The sequence below is a fragment of the Dicentrarchus labrax genome, unplaced genomic scaffold (assembly GCF_905237075.1).
Source record: "Dicentrarchus labrax unplaced genomic scaffold, dlabrax2021, whole genome shotgun sequence".
Classification (NCBI taxonomy): domain Eukaryota; kingdom Metazoa; phylum Chordata; class Actinopteri; family Moronidae; genus Dicentrarchus; species Dicentrarchus labrax.
This window is the reverse complement of record NW_026136720.1, coordinates 6,067,141-6,090,937: the sequence shown is the minus strand read 5'-3', so window position 1 is coordinate 6,090,937 and position 23,797 is coordinate 6,067,141. Positions and strand designations below refer to the sequence as shown.

The 23,797-nt window shown below is 40.0% G+C and overlaps 1 protein-coding gene across 4 annotated transcripts in view; it reads left to right on the top strand.

The window, feature by feature from the left end:
• Nucleotides 1-1,468: 1,468 nt before the first annotated feature.
• Nucleotides 1,469-23,797, top strand: part of si:ch211-1e14.1 (UPF0606 protein KIAA1549) — a 38,242-nt gene continuing 15,913 nt past the window's right edge. For 2 of the 4 annotated variants that reach the window (XM_051382373.1, XM_051382372.1), the window contains exons 1-9: nucleotides 1,745-3,037; nucleotides 14,471-16,666; nucleotides 16,844-16,932; nucleotides 17,408-17,567; nucleotides 17,675-17,805; nucleotides 19,069-19,261; nucleotides 19,415-19,474; nucleotides 19,573-19,718; nucleotides 23,163-23,340. In XM_051382373.1, the coding sequence (XP_051238333.1) occupies nucleotides 2,905-3,037; nucleotides 14,471-16,666; nucleotides 16,844-16,932; nucleotides 17,408-17,567; nucleotides 17,675-17,805; nucleotides 19,069-19,261; nucleotides 19,415-19,474; nucleotides 19,573-19,718; nucleotides 23,163-23,340 (3,286 nt within the window). In that variant the 5' untranslated portion in view covers nucleotides 1,745-2,904. Of the gene's footprint in view, nucleotides 1,725-1,744; nucleotides 3,038-14,470; nucleotides 16,667-16,843; nucleotides 16,933-17,407; nucleotides 17,568-17,674; nucleotides 17,806-19,068; nucleotides 19,262-19,414; nucleotides 19,475-19,572; nucleotides 19,719-23,162; nucleotides 23,341-23,797 lie in introns of those variants that run through there. The other 2 variants (XM_051382375.1, XM_051382374.1) reach the window with 2 other exon arrangements.

Below are 23,797 nucleotides of genomic sequence, written 5' to 3'. Positions count from 1 at the left end.
TAGTTGTCAGTTGTCCTGCAAGTGAAAACACCTGTGTTGGTAGACCATGGTTGTATAGGGGCTTCAGTGTGTTCAACTTACTATATTTCAGGACCAAAGGATTTATTTTATTAAGCTATTTGAAGCAGGCTTTTCTCCTTGGTAAGAGGTATTTTGGATTAGTGGTCAAAAGAACCATCCATCACCTTAAATTCCTGTGTTGGTAAGCATACAGCCTGTCAAAGTGGCCCTGAGCAAGACACTGAATACAGTAGTGGAAGAAGTATTCTATTCCTTAACATAAGTATAAATAATTTACTATATAAAAAAGTGTAAAAATCCTAAATGGATAAGTCCAAAATCATTGAATATTAAAAGTGAAAGTACTCATGATACAGATACATACTGTGAGTTAAAGTGTAGGATTGTTAGTTAATGTGCAAATTGCATGATATTGTAATAGCTGGTCGAGGAAGAGATATTTTATCTTTATATACTGATGGGTATTTCAATCTATAACAATATGTTGCTTAAGCTCATCATATTGTACATTTTGTGTGTACAATCTGAATCTGGAAAGTAACAAGAAGCCATAATTATAACTTACAAATAAATGCAGTGGAATAAAAACTACAATATTTGTCTCTGGAAGGCAGTGGAGTTGTAATAAAATAGTATAAACTGATAATAGGTAATTCCACTACAGAGTGAGTACCTGGCAGCTCTTTTATAAAATTATTAAGTCATATAGAGACATTTAACTATGTAATTTTCCATTCCATTTGATATAATAGCACATACAATACCAACTAAATGTGATCAAGCATTACTAGCTATACTGTTATTAGTTATAAGATACTGCCACTAGGTGGCGGTGTGCACCGAAATGTTGATGCACATAAACTGGCACTGACGTGATTAGGTTATGCTGATCATCTCCATTTATTTTCAACCACAAAACCTTGCTAAGCACGGTGTTTACAGCATGCATCAGGGGCCCATATCTCAGCCTCTTTTAAATGTGGAACCTGGACAGAAATCATGCATAAAAATAGAAACTCAGTGTGCATCCTTGGTGTGTCTTGACAAGTTAAGTGCACATAACAAATGTTCTTAAATAGGCTTATAAATGTTGGTGGAAATTCTAAATTAAAAGACGTATGGGAGTACAACAACCAGTAGGCTGTACTAAAAAAATAAAAACCCTTCCAGAAAAATAGATGGTGTCACTTTGATAACTCTTGTTCTGATTTCCCTCAGCATGACAAGTAGATGAACTCCATTCAGCCAATGAAAAAGGCTGACAGTGATATATCCTTCCATGGCTATACCTTGCTTAAAAGTGCATCATCGCATGAGGCAACGTTGCCGTGGAAGCCGCAGACGCCAGCCGAGGAGGACCAACCTAGTTTTTTAAAACCCCCACTTTGACGGAAAAGAGCAGCAGCCAATGAGAGCGCGTTTCGATAAATTAGAAAACTAATCAGATCAGCCAGGGGGCGGGGCTAACCCAATCCTCAGGACGAGAGAAGGTAAACTGTTAACCAAAAGAGTGTCAGATGAAAGCCAGCTCCCAGCTCATACACAGTGCGTTTACACTGAGATAACTTCAGGTGGTCACACGAAGGTTAATGACAGAGCCTCAGACAGCTTTTAATTCCACCCACGGATATTTTCTCGTCACCCAGACAAAGGAATTGACAGAGTTGGTCCTGTCTCTCTCTCCTTTTTTTTTTTTTTTTTTGGTAAGTCTGAATGCGCAGCTATGAGCAAGGGCTGACAGGAATGGCTGGGGGGAAAGGAGGAAAGAAAAAGAAGAAAAAAAAAAAAACGTATTATCCTTGCTCTCAAAGCTAGCTTGGGGAAATACTACCAAAGTGTGTTGGCTGTGACCTGTTTCAAGCGTTTTGCTGTGTCACTCACATGAGGGGATGTAACCTGCTTTTGTCTAGCCTTGTGGAGAGCCATGACTGTTAAGTTGCAAGTAACGGGACGGGATGTAGGACAAGAGACTGTACTGATGAGACCCTTTGAGAGAGCGACTGAAAGCTAGCCACACAAGCCGGGGGGGGTGAAGTCCGTGCTGGGTCTTTGTGGCGTCCTCTTTTGCCTTTTTCCATCACGTTACACGTTTATACGCCTATGGGGAGTTAGTTGGATTGTTTAATCTCGATTAATGGGATAATAATTCCTTACTTGTGGTTAGTTGACGAATGTGATTAACGTTAACTTGTAGTGACCTGGTTGGCCATGTGCATGAAATGTGGCTCTCACAACATAAAACAATCCTATGTGCACCAGTTTTTATTATTTATTTTAACATGGGGTTGGGGGAGTTTTTTTTTTTATGTAATTCTACTTCTGTGTGTCTAAGTTGTGAGATACATATATATATGTATTTATTTTTTTACAAATACAAAGTGCCAGTGTAGGCAACATCATGCAAAATGTAGTAAGTTGCCTACCAATAAAATAGAAAATAGAAATGGTACATTTCCTATGAACGAAATAATTTAAAAGTAAATTCTAGAAGAATTATCTCCATCTGCATCTTGATTAAATGAGTATTTCTGTTAATACAGGTGTTACAAGTAGTGTCATTATTGTGTGTTTTGGAATAATCCATAATCAAATAAAGGTTTTGAATAACACAAAAAGAGCGTGTGCCTACGTGTACTTCAGTTTAGCCTGTGGAGTGATGGTCAAGTATTAACAGTAAATGTGGTTGCTTTGTTTTGAGTGTCACACTGTTGCTCTTTTGTTTTCAACAGCCTTTCTTCATTGCGAGCACATGTTACTGAAGGAGGGGCCTTGAACTAAAGGAGACCAAACCACGCAGCCTGAAATAACCCAAACCTTCACTGTCTGGAATGAATCTTGTCTTCTTAACTGGGTGAAATGCCTTGACCTTACCCTCGCCGTACCATGGCAGGTTTAGTCTCCTCTGTGGGTTTGGTGGTGATGCTACAGGCTCTTATGCATGCCCATGGCCAGCGTGCAGTGTTTCTGGGGATGACGGTGTTGGTAATGGTGATCGCAGCTGACTCAACGGTTGCAGGTAAGAGAACACCTTTTTCTGACCCACACAACATGATCCACTAATTTGTACCTTGTGTTACATAACTGACACTGATCAGTACCAGTATTGTATGTCGTTCAGTTAGCTTTTTAGAAGAGCATTGATATGACAAGTGATAGACACCAAGTTCAAGTTGCACCTGTAAACCAAAATTAACATGAATGTTTGTTGTTGTAGTATAAGATGTGGTGAAGTAATGAATATGATATTTCTAGTGAAGTAAGGTCCAAATATTGTTATACGAACCTTGCATGTTTATGGCTTATATCACTTAATCTAACTGAACTGCTACTCAAATTGCACTAAATTGAAAGAAAACACGATTACCACGTAAACCTTTTGAGTATGTGTGTGCGGAGAAATGTGTTGATGGCATCAAAGATCCAACATAGGTGTAATCAAGATCTTTGTTTTGATGTATTAGTTTCTGGTAATGGTTACCTTCTCTTGTCCTGAGGATTGGGTTAGAGATAAATCCTACAGCCATCTATCCATTCTCTGCACTGCTTGTTCAATGCAGCATTGCAGCAAATTACCTAAAAATCTTTACCATCTTTATTTTTTGCTTTAACCTTTCATTGCTTTAAAGTATGGTTTGGTGGGCATGAATGCACATTTCAGCATTACTTGACACACAGTCACATCTAAGAGATGCTTAGGACAACCGCAGTCTTGTCTGTGGGCCACTGAGCAGCTGCACTGGAGCAATTGGGGGTTATTATGTCCCTCGCTCAAGGCCAACTTAACCATCGACCTTCCAGTCATAAGCTTGCTGCCTTAACTTTCAGGGCCACTGTTGACAACTTTTCTATTTAAAGCTTGTCATCCCCTCAATAAGAAGAAATTACATGACAGGTTACATATAGTCCTAATAGTGCAACTTGTGTTTTTTGCCTTTAATTTAGTGTTGAAACCAGTCTATGTCTGGTAGTTTATCTCAGCATGGACTCACTAATGTCTTCATTTTCATGTGACTAAAGCCTCGGCTGCTGCATGACCTTGGGTAGTTGTGATATTCATAATGAAGACACTTACTTGATTCTGGATTTTCACAAGAGATGAAGTGGCTCTCCCTACATTACACAGACACTAGAGTTAAACCAATTTCCAGTAATTAAAGAAAGAGAAAGGGTCTAATCCATCCACTTGATTGGTGTTTTCATGGGCTTACTTTTATAGATAATGACATGATCCCACTAATAGCCCTCCCCCTACACATCACCCAGTGGAAAGAACACGTTTTAAGAGCAGACAAAAACTCATGATATTACATTGTAATGGGATTATGTCGTAAATGCCTGGGTGAAAGCCTTGTGCGGGAAATTAGTAAATCTTAAACTCATGCTCTTATAACACGCCCATTTCACAACTTTTTAATTTAATGACCAATAATGTGGGCTACCTACTGTCCTCAGTTTACTGCTAATGCATATGTGTTGTAGTCATATTTCAGATTTTGTTAAACTAGGGACCCAGTGTAGGCAAAATATGTCATAACGTAAACTATAAACAATTTCAAATGATTGCATAATTTTTTAAGTTTTTATATATTTCCTGTTTCTGCCGTTTTGTATTTGCTCGTCATACTCAATCAGCTGGATGTTTGTTAACTGGTTTACATTTAGTCTTCCTGTAGAGATGGTTCTCTTGATGCTAGGATGGGCTTGTGGTGGGTGGTATGGCCACTAATGATAACAATCCTAACTCGAACACTTCTATATACATAGAAATGACAAAGATGTTTCTATGGCTGTTTATGCTCAGGGTTTCAACTGCACATTTACTTATAAATAAATAATATATGTATTCTAAAGTGTATTTTGACACCCATGTTTCATCTTGATGTGTCAGTGACAGTGACTTAGCGAGTGTGGCTCAATCTATGTAATAGAATGGGAAAAATTAAAAGTTAACACACATTTACTTTGCTTTTTTCATGTTTTTCTGTATTGTCGTAGAATACTTAAATTGGATTTATCAGGTTTGTTTTATCTCTTAGTGGAAGACATCTTCTGCCAAAGCAGAGAGGTTGGTTTTGGTTGATATTTCCTCATGGTTTTTGATGCTCACACTTCACTAAATACCCCACTTTGAGAAGCATATTATAGGCAGTTCTCCTGTGGCAGACTGCAGACCACTGCATCACATGAGAATAGATTTGTAAGCCATGGTTTGGACAGATTTCAGACAACTTCATGCTGTTTTGAATTAGCCTTTCATATTAGGCACTCTAACTTTGGCGAACATTATTCTTGCATAATGGGGGCATCAAGGATGGGTATTTTTTTAAATTTAAGAATAATAATTGTCCAAATTACAACACTCTACAAAAGGAGTCGGTGGTTTAACAGTTGTATTGTAATCTGTCCTGTAGTTTAGGTGTGCAACAATAGTTGGAATTTGTGAAGTACATTTAGTGTACTGCCTTTTACAGTTAAAAGTTTGTATCATTCTTTACCAGTATGTTGGCCCATACACTGGGATACCTAGTACTTCATCACACTGTTGATTTTTACGAGCGAAATAAGTTAAAAAATATAACTTTTTTGGTATGTATGGATTTATTGAATAAAGTGAGATAAGATGTGAGACATGTTCCTTTGACTGTTGAGTCAGTATTATACAGAACTAACTTAGTTAAGCAAAGAACAAACACTGTTTCTGCCTGTTGCACAAAAGTACAGTTTTAAAAAAAACTGCATTACTTGTATGTCATGTGAATTTGTTACAATAGTACTAGTTATTGTATGACATGAGGGGCTCATCATCTTTGCCCATCTATCTGCAGTTTGCTTAATTCATGCATTGAATGACAACTGTGTTTCCATGGTCTGTTTCAAAAGTGAAATCATCAGTCACACAGCTTTCTTCTTACAGACTCAGAAAAGTACACTTTATAGTTTCTAGGTCAAATAGAGCATGGCGACCTACGTATAATTGTTCCTCCAGACCCGACATCATACAGTAATTTTCCTCTTTCTTGCTTCCTTGCTTCTCTTGGTCTTTCTGGTCCTCTGCTCAATTTCTGTGAAAGAAATAGTTCTGCATCTATACCCTAGATCAAAGAGGAAAGATCATTGCAAATATGTAGGATAAAATTAGAAACTTTACATATGATATCATAAAGTGCTCTTGCAATTTCACCTCAACAAACTCCCTCTGCACTGCAGTGGCTGGCAAGTTCAGCACAGCGAGCTGCAGGCCAGTAGAGGCTTGGCTAATTACCAGTGCAGTCCGTTGCCATGTGAAATGTGATCTGTGTGGGATGACAATATGGCCATTCATTATTCATTAGAGCTGGGACCCCGTTGCAGATCAATGGGTAGAACCTATCAAGAGCCAAACAGTGGGCACTTTTGCTCTCACAATGCCTGCAGCTTGACCAGAAAGATCTATTGGAAAGCAGCCTGTGGCTGACCCTGAAAGCTGGTCTGCTGGTCACGGGTGGGTCAATAACAGCAGATAGATATATTTTAAAAACTGCTTTTTAATGTTAGTCCTTCACTTGCTAATCTGCATCTATCAGTATCTTTTTCTGATATCACATCCACATGCCAAAGTTATCATACAGTCAGCTATTTTAAGGATGGCTGCAGTCTCATTTACCTAATTTTTTCCAGTCGTCCGCTATTACCTGCATCATACCGGTAGGTTGTGATGTGAAGGTACCATAGTGGGGGCCTGTGAATGTACATCTGTTTGTGATTTTGTGTACCCATTTTTAAGTTTTACCGAGGCAGTTTTCCACTGCAGTTTTAGCATCCTACAAGTGTCCAAACATAGCATAAATAACAAAAGTTAGTCTTGTTACCATGCGATTTAGCATTATTTAGGGGTTTAGAGATTGCATGAATTTGTAAGTAAGCTGTTCTTGTTCAAATCTGCTGTAAAACTGTAAAATATTTCTCAGACTGTGATAGAAACTGTTCTTTTGGTGTTTGTTGGTACACAAGCATGCAGTAAACTTGCATTTATCACAAAAGGATTGGCCTGACAGTGCTTACAGTTTCTTGTGCTAACAGCCTGTCAGTGTTGGGAGCTTGAACTGTGCAATGCAAAGTTCACAATTTGACAGAAGGCAACATTGAGGCCATATTGTGCTGAGCCCAAATCACTCTGTGCTCTGATGAACTACAGCCGATTATTTATATATTTGTCAGAGCAGATGGTGCGGTTCAGCCCAGCCTCTTTTTCACTACTCCAGTCCAAATCACTTTGGTTGTGACCAGGTTTGGACCTTTCAACATCACAGCAATTACTTAGAAACAGTGAGTATTTGCTAAACCCTGCACAGACCATTCCCCTTTTTTTTGCTCACATATTGACTTTTAGAAAACCGATTCCTTCCGAGAGAAGCTTAACCTAACCAAGTACACAGGACTTGAAGCCGGAGAGTACTCTGTGCTGGGAGGACTCAGGCAAAGTAGAGGAGGGTGCTGAGTGACACAGTCCTCTGGGCTTCTCTGGTTACAAGACTTTGCCTTCCTGTCTTTTCTTTCAAAGAAAATCAGGACTGCAGAAAGCGAAGTTTTGTGTTTGTCTGGTGTGTGTCTGTGTGTGTGACACATTGGCACTGCACCATCATAATCCACTCTTGAAATTGGTTATACCATCGTAGCAATGAATTCTGGGGAGACCCCTGTGAGCTTAGCTTGTATGTCTATTGTGGTGCTTTTATGAACTTAAGTCCTTAAATCTGTTACACAGTAGGCCAAGACTCACTTAAAATGTTTAGGAAAAGTCACTTTTCGTTTGTAGCTAACTGTACCTGTAACTCAAACTCCCTCATTCTTCCTCTGCTGCCTCTCTTCCTCTTTCTCAATTAGACTCTCATACTACACCCCTCCCCCTTATCCTGCTCCCCCACTTTTTGCACTCCCTTTTCTCATATCTTAAAAACTATTCCCTCAGGAAAACAAAAACAAGGGTCACATAAATATTTGATGAAGTGCAGGCACAACCTCAGTCAGGTCTCCATTCTCATGCTCATTTTTGGCCGCATCAGGCCACTGAATTAATTTACTGAAGATGTTGGCAACCTGTCCGACTACAAAACTTTATGTTGTGCTTTAGCTTTATTGACCTGTTAGATCTTGGGCAAGATTTGGATTAGCATTCCAACTTAGATTCTATTTATAACCTTCACTTTATTGATTTAAATCTGTTCTTTGATCTTGTACTGTTTGATGTAGGCTAAATTTGACAAGTAGGAGCACCGGAAAGCAACTGGTGTAGGTTTATAGTAAATGTACCCCTTATGAAGTCACACAATTTTTTGGGTTGTTCAAGTTTTGGCAGAGGGCTTGATCTAATGGAACTCCACTGATAAAAACAATGGAATCTTTCCCATCTTAAAAGCTTCCCCGATAAACCAAATGTCAACACAGCCATATCTTGATTGTTCGACTGCACTCAGCATACGCAGCTCCTGCCAACTGAAAAGAGCCAGTCACGCAATGGGCTTAGCTGAAAACAGAACCATGTGTGGGGTTGTAGTTAGCTAGCATTAATACCAAAAGACTCTTTCTTCTCTCTCTTCTTTTTTTTTTTCAAATTACACAACCATTAAATTACTTTTTCTTTTTTTTTTTGCAATAAGGAGTCTGGCAAACATAGGAAATTATATCATTAGAGGGCTCTGTAATTGGTATCTCAGGTTTCTTGACACACATAGGAATGTATGTATGTATGTGTGTGTGGTGTGTTCTTCACAGCTGCTTGGCTGATACCTCTTGTTTGCCTGCTATAGAAACCTTATTCTGATAATTAAAGGTAGGTTGGTTCTTCTAAAATGCCTCAAAAATCAGTACTGAACAATTCAGTAAGACCTCATATCTTTGTGGTGTGCATTTCTCTGTGTATGTATGTATAATAAGTTTGTACTGAGACCCATACAGCTGGCCGTCAGCTTGAAAGCAATGACTCATGCACTCAAAAAATGAACATATTCATCCTCTCACCAGGCAAATCTTTTTTGGGCCAAATCACATTTGTTGTTCTTTTTAGGTTCTGCCAATGTTGCCAACATAATTGTTTGTCTGTCAACTCTCACATGCCCAAATATTTCACTGTGTTAAAGGACACCGATTCAGTTTAGAGTATTACCTTGTTTCCTTTTTCTTTAAATACTTCAGCAAAGGGGCAGGGGAAGGTATGTTCTATGATTCAATTCCAGACATCAGCAAACTGCTGTCTGCAGACAGGCATTATCAGGTTAACTCTGTTTCAGCCTTGGGATCAGTAGTCATGAGAGGACAGTAAAGCCAAAATCACATTTTATCTTACTTGGAGGATTTTCATCTGTTTGTCTACATTGTTTCAGGCCTCATTCAAGTCGCTATTATATGCATAAAGCAGAATCCTTGTGTGTTGTTATCCATTTTCAGTTTAATGTAGTTTGGTGTCGGTTCTGGGAAAATAATTCTAAAATCTTAAAATCATAAAATGTTAATACATAACACATTGACACTGAATGATGAAGAAAAAAAAGAAAAACAGAAAGAGCTGAACTGCAATAAATGCAATAGTCAAAGCAATACATTTCTTGCCCTTTAAATTAAGAGATGTATCTAAACATATTCTTACTTATTCATCTGTCGGAGGAGGCTATACAATAAAATCTCCCCACTGTGACTGCCCTTTAAGAAACAAACTGTTAGCATTCTGTAAAGGTTAAATTCAACAAAGTAAAATTAAGCAAGCAAAACAAAAATATGCCACCGATAGACCACCAGAGTCAAATAGAAAAACGTGTTACTTCTGTCTTAATTTGCACGTGTAATAACTAGATCATTCAGGCACAGTGGGCCTCTGTAGGGCTATCCGAAACAGTCAGACACATATATAGGTTAGTGGAGGGCTGTGATGATCCAATACATGAGCTCATAAGATTTTGCCAATATTCATCCTGGGTAAATGGGTTAGTGCTATTTCAGATGCCTGAAGTTGTGTCTGCCTTGAGCACAGTCTCTCTACCCTGTTCCATTTCTTTTTATGCTATTGTGGGGATTTTATAAAGGAACATCAGATCAGCCAACAGCAGTAATAATCCCCATCCAGAATCCTTTTTACATGATTGCTGGCAGGGATCCAAGCCTGTAACTGTATGTATAAACAGAAGCAGAACAAACCAGCCAAGCCACGAGAAAGACATTATTTTTGTGTCATCATCTGCTTAAATATGGACAAATGGGTTTTCACTGAATCAGCTATTACAGATGGAAATGTATTAATGAGTTCACTGGGAATTGATACTCTTAAACACCTAGTAGAGAAGAGCAAAGGGTTTTTTTCTAGAACTACACACACTTCATGCTTTCACTTACTTTCCAAATGCTGCTGTTCATGTGACAGATTAATAGAGGTAGTAATACAATAGAATAACTACCTGTTTATAAGCCACGTATAGTAGAAGGCTCACAGTAAATTACAAGGGACTTGTTAACGTGTCAATTTGGTCAAATGCAAATTTAGTACAGCTCATTTACAAGGCAGCTATTCATTAGACCAAGTCTAGGCTTAAAGACACGTCAAGGCCTGATAAATGGAAATTAAATCTCATTAGCGTGGGATCTTTCATGTAATGAATCAATGAAACACTCCCAGCATTCATTTTTCAGTGATGTCAGAGTAATGAGACTGTGCCATATTTTATCATTCATGTCTCCACCAAGGATATAACTTCTTTGTGATGAACCGGGATAATATTTCTTCTATTAAGCTGCTTGTATGAGTCTTAATAAACTAGACATGTTATTTATTGCTATAATAACAAGCAATAACAGCCTGACACTGTTGCTGTAATGAGTTATTGGCATTGAAAAGAGGTTCTATTGTGGAAATGATTATCATACTACCAGAAAGAGAAAAGGTAAATGACTGGGAGAGTGGCATTAGGAAAAGAGGAGAAAAAAACGTTTCTACTCATTTACATGAGCTGAGCACTTGACATTTATGCTCTTGTGGGTCTTAGTGCTTAGTTTCACAGACGGGCCCAACAATGAGAGGCCACCCGAGTGTGACACGCTCGTGTTTCGGGGGACAGGTGGCAGTGCAGTTTGGTCTTGAAGGCCTTTGTCGATATCTGCTTACTGTAATGTCAGCCCCAGTTAAGCCCAGTCTCACTTGCTGTCTGTTGCACTGAGAGCTCTGACTGTCATTACCGAGAATTAGCTATCACATATTTAGACCATGCCTGCTTAATTATTAAGAACGACCATCCAGGTCTTTCTACAGTCATTATTCAGCTTTGACTTAGCACAGTTTGGAGTTTTATTTTATAGGTTTTTCTTTTTCTTTTTTTTATGAAAATATTTAAAACTGTATTCTTATCATCATCCTCATTTTCACAGTTGTCATCATCGGTACAATTATCAATATTAATCACCTGTCAATAATAGTCTTTGTCTTAATTAGCTGGATGTTTTTTCATCCATTCATGCGTGTCTAATTGTTCTAAATGTGAGTATAAATGAATGTGTTTTTCACTGTAGGGCTGTGCTGAGATGAGGTGACATTTTGGGGTCATGTACCACAGTATGACCTCAAACATCAGTGTGTACTAACATGGTATCCCACTGAGCTTGTTTGTATAGTCTTTGGCTGTTATTTTATGTATCTGTAGCATTTAAAATGTATGTTTGTTAACAGCCAAAAGCAAAGTGAAGTGCAGAGTTTATCAGTATAATGTATGTTTCAGTGGACAGAGAATAACACATACACTTGATAGAGCAGAGCAAAGAGAATGCTGTGGCTTCTCCTTTCCATGCTCCGTCCTTGTGATTATTTATAACGTCCCCACAAAACTGAGAAATCAGGCCATCAATAAACTACTTGTGTAGAGCAGGCGACTAGATCCTCTTATTAATGGTTAAGAACATTACTTGGTCTACTCCGAACGTGCATGTGCAAGAGTGTGTGCATCTGCCCAGCTGTGTGATACATCCCTGGGGGTTCAAACTCTTGGCATAGCAGACAAGGAGCTGTGTGGCAGTTTGGAGAATGTGCAGCACAGACTCGCCTTCAGAGAAGAAAGTCTTGGCTTTTCCCTTCCAAGTCCTTTCCAATGGGCTTTGGTATAATAGCATGTTGACTCAATTAAGGTACCAGTGTAGGTTATAATCAAGTTGGGAGTTTTCTCCCGGGCCAAGCCAGCAGCAGTCTTGTATGAAGCGATTCACTAAATTGAAGATGACGCTCCAGAAGTATATTCTTTTTTGTTGATGCTTTTTATAAGTGATCTGTTCTGTGCTCCCAGTATTAAAAATAGTCTTCTTCCTCAGCTGATTCTGTGGCTATTTTCAAGTGTGTATGATTCTGCAGAGCTGATGTACACTACAAAGAGCAGCAGCATTATCAGCAGCTGCTGAGTCACTATGTAGAGGCTGCTGGTGGCTTGCTTCTGGCAATGGCAATAATGAAGCCTTTAAAGTCTTGCTCTGTTCAAGACCTACTTTCAAGGACAAATTTAAGACACACAGTCTGCGTTGAATTATGTGTATTTTCTCCTTGATGTGGTTTGTTTATGTTTGTTATGCTTATGTATACTCTCTATGCATGCATTATTGTTCATTTTTGATTATTTACAACCCCAAGAACCATAAGATAGCATTTCCTTTAGTGTAAGCAGGCACCTTAACTCATCTCCCTTTATCTGTCCTGTTTATCTGCCAACAGCTCCTGTGTCACAATGCTGTTGAGGCAACCATGTACAAAGGTTTCTTTCAGCAGAACCATGAAACTTCTGTTTGAGCTATTATTCTTCTAGAAAATGTATCAAAAGACTTTTGAGCAGATAAAAAAGGGAAACTTACAGCTACATCAAACTGTTTAAAGGTCTATTACTTTGAATTATTTAAGAATCATTCTGTTCCTTTCCCTTACATGTTAGACCCTGACCATGTAGTGTAATCAAGGCACTTCCGAAATTAAATCATGCATGATACACTATGTTATGCAATATGGAGAGAAAGGCCTCTGGCAATCGAATTAAGTCTGAAATGTGTTGCATAAGCCACATTTGCCATTTTACAGTAGTCTAATGTCACCCTTAAGGATTTTAATGTTCTGTGTAAGAGGTACAGTTGCTTCCTGATGTGCTGAAAATTGCACCATTAATCAGTCAAAGGTCAGGTACCATAAAAAGGGATATGAGATGTTCTCCCTAGAGTGCATCGGTGAAAAGCCCAGGCCATCAAAGTGCTGAGCCAGAACGACCACTCATTCATTTTGGAAAATACGGTCAGTGGATGCATGTCAGCATATTCCCATAGTTCAAAACTGGAAGTGAGGAAAAGAGTCATGGCCAGCTTTTACTGAGTCCACATTGTAGCCTGGCATGTGCTTTTCATCATGGCAGTGTATTAGCCTGTGAGTGTTTCCTTTCTCCATCCTCTTATTGGCATTTTCCTCAGGATTAATGGTTCCATTTTGTAGCCACTTTAGCAAACAGGACATTAGTTACATTAAGGTTAGGGTTAGGGTTAGTAGACGGCTGATCCAGTCAAATGATTTTTCTTAGGGGTCAACAAGCACAAAGTGAAGTGGTAAATGTCGGTTGTACTTCTTATATGTTGCAGGTATCTGTAATATGGGGAAGAGTTAGCTGGCTGAAAGAGTGTTTTCTGTTAAACCAACCATGCAATTCATAGATCTCAAATTCCACTGCATGTATCAATACTTGCACTTTATAAATCATCTGTCAATAAAGTATTGATTTTAACTAAATATAGGCCAAGGTTACATACAGCATCCTAAACCCATCACAGCTTTCTCCTACAGATTCAATAAAGTGTCTTACTGTACCGTATGTCTATTTATCACTGTGACCTCTGTTCCAGAGGAGAGCAGGGTTAGAATGACCCATTTCATGATGAATAGGAATCCTATATAACGGCCTTGTGAGCATGTCCAATATTTTTTGTTGTTTCCTCACAGATCAATGTTCATTTTGGTCGTTTAGATCACAGGGAGCCTTACACTGTTTTCAAACTAAAGTTACCCCACTGATGTAATGCCGTTGTTGTTCATGTCCAGTTATACATCTAAGACTACTGTAGGATTCATGCCTGACTGCCATACAAAGTCATGTTCGGTCTTGTTTCTCTGATTAACCATTTGGCCGCACTATTTATGCTAAAACTGATGAAATTATAGTTGTATAAATAGTAGGGCTGATGTAAGATACGGATTGGCAGGTTACAGTGTGTATAAAAGCTTTTCTAAATCATTTACATTCAGAAGTTGTGGAGAAAATATAATCAATCGTAATAATCAGTTATACTGGTACAGATATATTAGTGAATAAAAGAGTGTGTGAATGATAACAGTTAATGGAAACAGTCATGCCAAGTCAGCAATGAATCTTTCTGTGATTCAATACTAAACTGAAGCGTATTCTTTGTTCTACTGCAGATGAGTCTCTGTTGGATTCCACACACCACCCCATGGGATTTATTGGAGATGTTCCAAGTTCAACAGAGTCATCACCATCAGCCTTACCAGCCTCACATTATACTGCCTTTGAGAGCCCAGACTCACCTCGTGCCCTGCCATCCATTTCTGAGCCAAACTATGAAGTTAGGACTGCTGACATCGCACATTTTCAGTGGGGGCACGTTGCTTCTGAAAACTCCAAATCCTTCACAGCAAGTGACCTCCTTGCAGAAGAATCACATCCTCTTTCCACTCCATCATTAAGCCCCTCTGAACCTGTATTGGGGTCTAGTCCACAATTTGAGGCACCAGATAAACTCTCCACAGACTGGAAGTTGGCCTGGACAAACTCTGCCAAGCAATCTTCCTCTCCCTCTCCCATGCCTACAAGATCCCAGCTGCAGCCTCAGTCAAATGTATCTATAACACTGTTAAGCCCCTCTGCTTTTACAAGGTCAACAACACCTCAGCTAGGTCTTAATTCTGAGCAGAAAGTAACTTTCAGCAAGCAGCAGGATGGTGCATCAGAGCAATCACTGACCTCACCTCCTGGTCAGCCTTTTGAGCTGCCTAAACTAGCTTTTGCTGACTCTCTGGCAGATGAATCTTATAGTGATATTCTGGATGTGAACCAGCTGAACCCCAGCAGTGCCCCCATGGAGGAGAAGAAACCAGCACATGACATAAACATGCTATCCAACCCAGATAAGATTCTGGCCCCTGGCTACAATGTGCCTTTCATCGCCCCCCACCATACATCACCTTCATCTGAACCCACAGAGATCTCTCCAGAGGACTTCTACCCCACCAACACCATGGAATTGGACTGGGGGTCTGGGGACTACTTGGAGACAATGTCATTCTTAAATGCGGAAGGAGAGGACTACTCTCTGGTCACCAAGTTACCCTCTGACTCGTATGATCTGGAGGACTATACAGAAAGCTATGACACATCCTTCCCTTCCAGAGTGGGTATATCCCCTTCGTCGTTGCATCCTCTTCATGTCTCACCTTCTACCAGCCTTATGACAGCATACAACACCATCGTTCCACTAAAATCCATTTATCCATCCCCTATTTCCTCTACAATTCATTATACACTGGAACCTACTCCTACATCTAACAGTGATATACCTGACGCATCAGACATAGATTGGCCCGATACTTTCACAATTCAACCGACAGATGTCCTCTTACCTGACATGAACAGCTTGGAGTATTACACAACTCAGTTGACAAAGGAGAACAACAATGATTCAGACACTGGAGCTGAACACAGAGGGAATGTTACTGTGGTGTCCATCAGTGCTACAGACATCACACCCACCAGCAGCTTTACCAATGATACCAAATCGACTGAGGACGAGTCCTCTAGTGATCTGTCAGGATTTGAGCCTAATGACGAATCAACTTTAGTAGTAACCACAGAGGAGAGTCCTCAGCTAGTAAATGCTTCTGAGCCTTTTCTGGATCCTTCCATAGTCCCAACCCACTTCTTTGATCCCTCTTCTTCCACATGGGGTAGTCAGGTGTCCACCACAGATTGGTCTACACCTACACTAACTGTTGGCTTGGACAGCATTGCATTGACAGAAGCTATGCCATCCAGTGCCACGCCTTTGCTGCCAGATGATGCAACATCTTCCTTCTCTCTGACAGACGTCCATTGGTTTGTTACAGAGTCATTCCCACAAAGTACCATACATACCACTCCTGTCTTAACTGCAACTATAGCCTTCTCCGCAGTTCCCACTGAGCCTGCTGCCAACACAACTGCTGAAACAACAGAAGTAACTCCCCAAGACTCTACTTTTACTACTGAACAAACTCTTAATATCACTTCAGTTTCATCTGAACCCACATCTAATGTTACCTTGGTCCTCCCAGACGTGTTGGGTGATCAGGGGGTGACTGAAGATGCAGTTGACATCCCAGCTACAATGACCTTGATCCCAACTAACAGTGAAGCTAATACAGACTCTGCTGTACCCACAACAACAACTGCCACCACTACTTCTCATCAAACTGCAGCTAGAACTACTACCACCTCTGAAGCCTCTACTAGTGTCAACATCATCTCGACCACCAGTAGAAAAACCACAACCACAGCGACAACATCAACATCAAGGCAGTACCTATGCAACCATGACAAGCCTGCTTATTTAGTAAAAATTGGTAAGTTTGACGTTTAATTTTGCTTTGTTTTATATTACAACAAATTATGTAACCCACATGTATGATGTATGAAATTTAAGTGTGACTTAAATAGATCATTTTAATTTTAAATACATATATGAGAACTTTGTTATAATGGAATAAGACTATAACCATTCTTGTGCTTTCCCTATGAAGGGTTTCCTTCGGGGGCAACTGTTGGATATGCGAAATCTCAAGTGAGAGACATACTGAAAGGGGAATTCAACAAATCTGTGGAACTACAGGTAAATTTATCTCAACAGGGGTTAAGATATTCTGAAGTAATACTGTGCATGTTAGTTTGAGCCATTAGGAAGGGCATGCAATGGCAACATTCACACATTATGATGTAAAAGAGATCCTATTAGAATATAAAGTGATTCTGAAGTGGATGGGCTGGGTAATGGCCCTCACACACAGTAATTGTGTATGGCTGTGTTTGTGTGGGTGTGTGTGCATGTACTTTATGTGTGTGAGCAAAAGTGTATATCACAGTGCTTCAGTTGAACCTTGAAGGCCAGACCACTTCCTGAGTGTTTTCTTTTATATCAGTGGTTATGTGATACACAAATCACAATAGTAGTCACATCAAAGATCCACAAGACCACGATGACCTCTTAAAACCATCAGCTGCTTATTTACCACAAGCCACTTAACTGTGAATGAATGACTCTTATGACTGATTTGTCTATGTCATATATTTCTGCTTTGTCTATGAAGGTTGTGGACCCCCCTCCAAAGTTTGTGTTTCGGGTGGTGTCAGGGCCAGTTGTGTACACAGCCATATCTGTCATCAGTGCTTTGCGAAGGTCTGGTCGTCGCTTCCTGTCTGTGTCTCCCAGCTGGACAACACCAGACCGTAAATATCAAATCCACACAGGTAAATGACCTTTCAACTAGCTGTCTTGTTCTCAACATTTAAATTGTTTGTCATAACCTTTAGTTTTTAAACTTGATCTAAAACTCTCTTGTCTTCACTCTGTGCAGTGCTGCAGTTTGTTCCCAGTCACATTGATGTGCGGTTCTGCAACTTCAGTGAGAGCATAGAGAAAGGTTTGACCATGGCCTTTGCAGAAGTGCGTCGGCGCTCAAAGGAGTCAACCAACTTCACAGTACAAGTGAGTGGGATCTGATGATGAATATGAATAGCCTCGCACGAGATGTTTTCATTACGGTGCATTTCATTTTGCGTCGGACCTCAAAGCTGAATGACCCAGTGCCTATAAGCTTGAGCCTTGTGAATAATAGCCCTAAAAAAACCCAGCAAAACCTGAGGCTTGTTTGCTGAATGAGCCGACCCCAGGCTGCCCCCAGTCACTTCACCAGTGGATGACTGTGATTGCTGCAGCGTAGGCTGACTTTGATTGGGATACTGTGTTGCAAACCGGAGCTGTCCTAAACAATCACAATTGTTAAGGCTTTTGAATTTCAGAAATGGTTGCCTGCAGAGTCAGACAAAGCTACCTTATCAAGATAACTGTTTGCTGTAAAACCTAAATTACTGGTTTGGTTTGACAGAATCAGATTAATGCTCAATCTGTCCATCTATAAATTTTCTATAATTTGTTAGGCCTGGGTGGCGATATCGCCATGGTAAGCATAGTAGCCGAGACATCACTCTCCTCATCCGTATTCCCCAGTACTTACTGTTGGGTCTCATATTAATAAGACACCCAGAGCACTTGGCTCATTCCAGAAAAAAGAGACTATTCCACTACGAGATTCTTTTGGAAGTGTGTGCACTCTTTTGAGCACAGACACTCAGCAAAGGAAGCTAATATTGGCCAGCTGTATCCACAATCCCAGTCTTTTGGTCACTATGCAGAGGTTATGACCAAGGGTTCAAGCTCAGCTCCTTCTGTACTGCGACTGTCACGGTGGATGCCACACCAATCCTCCTGTCCACCTCTTTTCCATTTTACCATCATGAACAAGACCCCAGGGTACTTCACTTGGATACTTGTACTTGAAAGAGTTCATGCTCTAGTTGTTGAGTATTAAAGGAGCTTACTGTTTGTTAATAAAGAGCTTATTTGGCTATGTGGGTAGTTGGCTTCAGTAGAGTTTTGTGTAATCCTATTACACTGATGCCTGTATTATAGTCTTTTAGTTGGAATAAATGTAAGGATTAAATCAAGCATTTGTTGCAGCATGGAAATGTTTTATGAACAACTAGCAAACTGTGCCCTTGGCCACACTGCCTAATTTTGTGGTCTACTTTCCAATCACTGAAGCCAATGATTTTTTCATTCATTCACTCTGTAGGAGACAGACAAGCTTTCCCAGAAACTACATCAGCAGCAGAATTGAATGGAATGTTTTGTACATATTGTTGTGTAATAGTCTGTCCGCTGAACAGTACATCTCAAATTGTGTTTTAGATTATAAACATCACCATGGCTGCTCCTAAATATCAGGAACAACGGCTAGTGAGGCAGCCGGTGGACATCACCTTCACTGTGCGTGTTTCAAGGGGTTATCTGATGGGGTCAGAGGTCAGCAATGCTCTGATGACGCTCACAATGGTGGAATTCAGCTATTACATGGGCTTTCCTGTTCTGCAGATTGCTGAGCGTGAGTACCACAAAGTTGCCTATATGTTTGGTTATTTCCACTCACTCATATGTCACTGCTGGTAGCTGGTGTGTTTACTGATTCTAATCCCCAACAATTAACCTAGGTTAAAACTTTGTCTTCTTAAACATCCTTTCATACTTTTTCCAACAGCTTTCCATTATCCAGAGTTGAACACCAGCCAGGTGCTTCGCTCCTCCTGGGTTAGAACAGGTATGATGGTTTCACTGCTTGGCATGGAGAAAAGCTGCTAAATCTGAGACCCTTTGTACTGATACTCTGTATGTGTTTCCTTTTGTCCATGTACATAGTGCTCCTGGGTGTGCTGGACCAGAAAGTGAGTGAGAGGACCTTCCACGCCAACATGGAGCGCCGGGTGGCCATGCTACTTGGGGAAGCAATGGGATTAGTCAGACGTGTTAAGAGAGCCACCACTATAGGCAACAACAGTGTTCAGGTACTGTATCTATGTATAGAATCATTCAATACTCAGTGCTTGTATTCACAGCTGCATAGCCTTTGGAGAAGATAATACATACAGTGTAAAATATATCCCTCACGCCAGGGACACACACACAAACATGATACATCAATTCTCGCGGCAGCAGGTGCCTGGCAGTTCACACCAGAGGCACATTTCTCCGTGCCACTCAACAAGCCATTCTCCTCTTCTCCTCTCTAATGACACATAGAGTTGATCTTTACTAACCTTTTGAATTTCTCTGTGTGTGTCTGTGTGCCCGCTTGTCTCTCTCTTGCACTCTCTTTAGACACAACTGACAAATACGTGGAATAAATACGTAATTTAAAAAACACAGTCACAAACAACAGTGATGCTGCTTCTAATAAATATAGTGGATGTTACAGATTTTGATATTTCATCATGTGAACTCCAGGAGAACAGCCAGAATAGGGGCAAAAAAACAATCAAGCAAGCTGGGATGCATATTTTATCTTCCATCAGAATCAGATCATTTATATCATATAGATTATTTATATTGTTTATAAAAGATTATAGGCCGTGTGTTTTATCGACAAGAATCAAACTTAAAACCCAGTGCTAGACTGTAAATCATTGTTAAGACAGACGTGGTAGTGTGTTCAAGATATGCCTGCAATGCCTTTCTCTGGAATTAGTATACAGTACAATAGAATTACTCGTTTAATTTCTTGTTCATTACACAACAAACTTTCAGAACTCTTTAACACGAAGTTTGTTAATGGATTACTCACTAAATCTTAAAAAAGCTTCCTTTCTTGTACCATTTATATCATTATTCCTGGTGCAAGCTCTCTCTAACTACCTTGCCTGAGTACTGAGGCCTCATTATGTGAGCATTGCAGTGTTTGTAACCACTGAAAGGCCTTACTGCTTTACTAATCAGGCTCTGGCCTTTGTGGGTTCACTCCGCACCTGCTCGGCTCATCTCAAAGGGGACAGGATAGGGCTCTGTCTCCATGGCAACAGCATCCCATTCAGCCCAAGGGCAAGCCACTCAAAGACCACAACCTCATGAGTCTTCGTTCATTCTCCTCTTCCTCATTTCTCCGGTACTGTTACTTGATGTGAGCTCCTGTGAGCCACAGAGCTGCTAAGAGCAGATCAATTATTAATTGTTTCTCTTTCTCTGTATCCTGCAGTTGGGATGATTAAGAGTGTGTCTCTGTTGTTGAGAGGGCAGACATTATGGAGGGAGAGATACGGAGACAGGGGTGGGTAAAAGATTCAGAAATCAGAGGAACAGAGAGAGCAAAACACTCAGATAAGAAAGACTTGTTATGGGAGACGAGAGATACATATTTGATCTGATTTCAGAAAAGTCTGAGTGCATATGGTGGTCTTTAAACAGGGGGGCTGTCAGAGTGATAAATATCATCCATGGATGAGTAGCAGCCTTACTCTTTCAGACCTTTCTGCCTCCTGCATCGTTGTTTCCATAAAACCCACAGAGCAGTTTAGGAAAATGGAGGAAAATATTGATGTTGAATCTTTACCGTCTGTGTCTGTGCTAAGATTATATTTCTAATTTTAGACTTTGGTATCCTTTCTGCCTTTCAAAATGATATTTTTCACAGCCACATATAGCCACGTGTTATACATAGAAACCATACTATGAGTTCTTGTTCCTTCCACCCTTGATAGGATACTGTCATTGGGGAGGCTAGTTTGGATAATCTTTTCATTTCAAACCCATGTGTGAGCGTCTGTTGGATGTAATGAGAGTGAGGTTCGTCTGAACTTCAGAAGAATCCTTTGTTACGCTCTCTTGCTCACACACACATACACCCATAGACACATCTCAAACAGATGCCCTAGACCATCATGACAGAAGCAGTGTGGTGTTGTCACCTATGAGAAAACCTTATGAGTCTGCCCTGACAGATAAAAGAGGAGGTTGAATTAGGGTTGTGCATTAACACACACATTTATGCTGCCGTCTTTCCACTCTAATAACCATGCATGGACTGGATTAGACCCTGGATGAGGGAGCCTGCCCAGCCGTTTTTCTGTGTCAACCCAGCCATGACCTGCGCTTTACTCTTTCCAGTAATGCAGACAGCAGACTGCACTGCGCCTCAGGGCACCCAAAGGGAGACTGCACACACACACATACACAGACGTATTAGACAACATGGGGAAATATTTAAACAATAAACACTCTGATGGGAATACAGAATGTAAAGTGATGTATCATAAGTGTGCTATTATTATATATTTTTGTCACATGTTATTCACGTGTTGTTTATGTGCCTGCTATTTGAAAAAGGGACAGATCAGAGAGAGAAGCCTCGAATATGTAGTTTCACAGGGATGTTTGTTTAGCAAGCTTCAATACAGCATGTGACAACTAATGAGGCCAAATAGTTGGTGCCTGAACTGTAGTTTTCTGCACAAAAACTCAAATGATTAATGTTACAGAGTTTTATAGAAAATGAGCTTCCACACTCTCCATTAAGAAGTCATCTTTATTATTGAAATCGTGACACTTGGCTCATTAGGGCCTTCATTAGACATTCCATATTTAATACAGAGATCCTATGTTCATTTTTGGAAACACTTCTTTTCCAGTTGCTTGAGCGCTGTCTGTTGAACTTGTTGTCTGGGAACATCAACATTTAAACATGTCACACAACTAATGTTCATTTTATTGGAATTGAATTGAAGCTCACACTAGTCCGCACCTCGCTGTGTGTGCGTTCTCAGAGTTAGAAACTAATAGGGACAAACAAAGGAAAGGCAAACAGTGGTCTCATGGTAAAAGTTCATCAGCATAGATATAAAGACCTTTAACAAGATGATTGCTAAAAACCACAAAAGCCTGGGTCCCTGAGCAATGCGAATAAGTAAATAATAATATGTAAGTGTCCTTCAGCCTTTTTCCTACATCTGGACATGTTTATGTTTTGATATAAGAACAGAAGATGCCATGGTGTCTGCCAAGTGTTTCGAAGAGTTGTGGACAGTATCGGTAGCCATCTTGTAGTAGTCAGTAGGCCTGGTGATTGCTCTGTGTAATTGTATGAAAGCCAAAGATAGACCAGACAAATGCCAGATTCAAACTTCCTGAACTTTAATGGTAAACATATTTCTATCTCTTTTATCACTTAAAGAAATACTCTTACTCCAGTAGCTCAGCACATTAAATGCAAGACTTGGGTAACAGTGTTCAGACATGGATTGAAGTTGCTCTATGGATAAAGGGTGGCGTTACATCTTATTAGGTATTGGATATTTGGTCAGAAACCTGTTTGTTTGCATTTGTACAGCTCTCTGGCTCTCACTTCAACTTAAAGTTTTTCATATCTGCACTAACTGCATATACCACATTATTTTACACAGATGGTTAAGCAAAGCAAAAGCAATGACTCACTGTACCTTTCTACTTTTTACCCCTCCCAGGTTGTAAGTGCGAGCCGGCTGGTGGGTGTGGACCATCCCTTGGAAGTAGTGTATTTCGTGGAAGGTCCCAGTGGCCAGAGGATGCCTGCAGTTGACACAGCCAACCTACTCAACAGCCTGGATGTTCAAAGGGCTGCTATTGTCTTGGGATACCGTGTCCAGGGCATTTTGGCACAGCGTGAGTACCTCTTGCATTGTAGATAACTGCCATTCAAGAACAGGAAAGTGGTGTATTGATTAACAAGACAGTTCTTGACATGGACAGACTAAATTAAAGCTCACATCTACAAAAATCCACATTGCTGAAGTGTCCTAGAACAAAACACAGTGCCACTGACTTGAAATAAATGTTTGCCTCTAGACAAAAAAGAAAGGCCTTTCTTATTTATTGTGAATAACTTTATTATTCTTATTACTTTTATCATTGTTGTTTTGTTGGTGTATGACTTGAAATATGGTGTACAGCAAAGAGTAGAGGACACAAATAAGGCAATTTTTCAAGAGGTCCTAGTAGGAAATAAAAAAGGATACAAGCTAACTCCTGGCTCCATGTGTTCCATTGTATGTTTATAGTAACATTAGAGTTAATTACCTCCTCCTGTACATGTTGTACCAAAAGCCTGTCTTCCTCATTA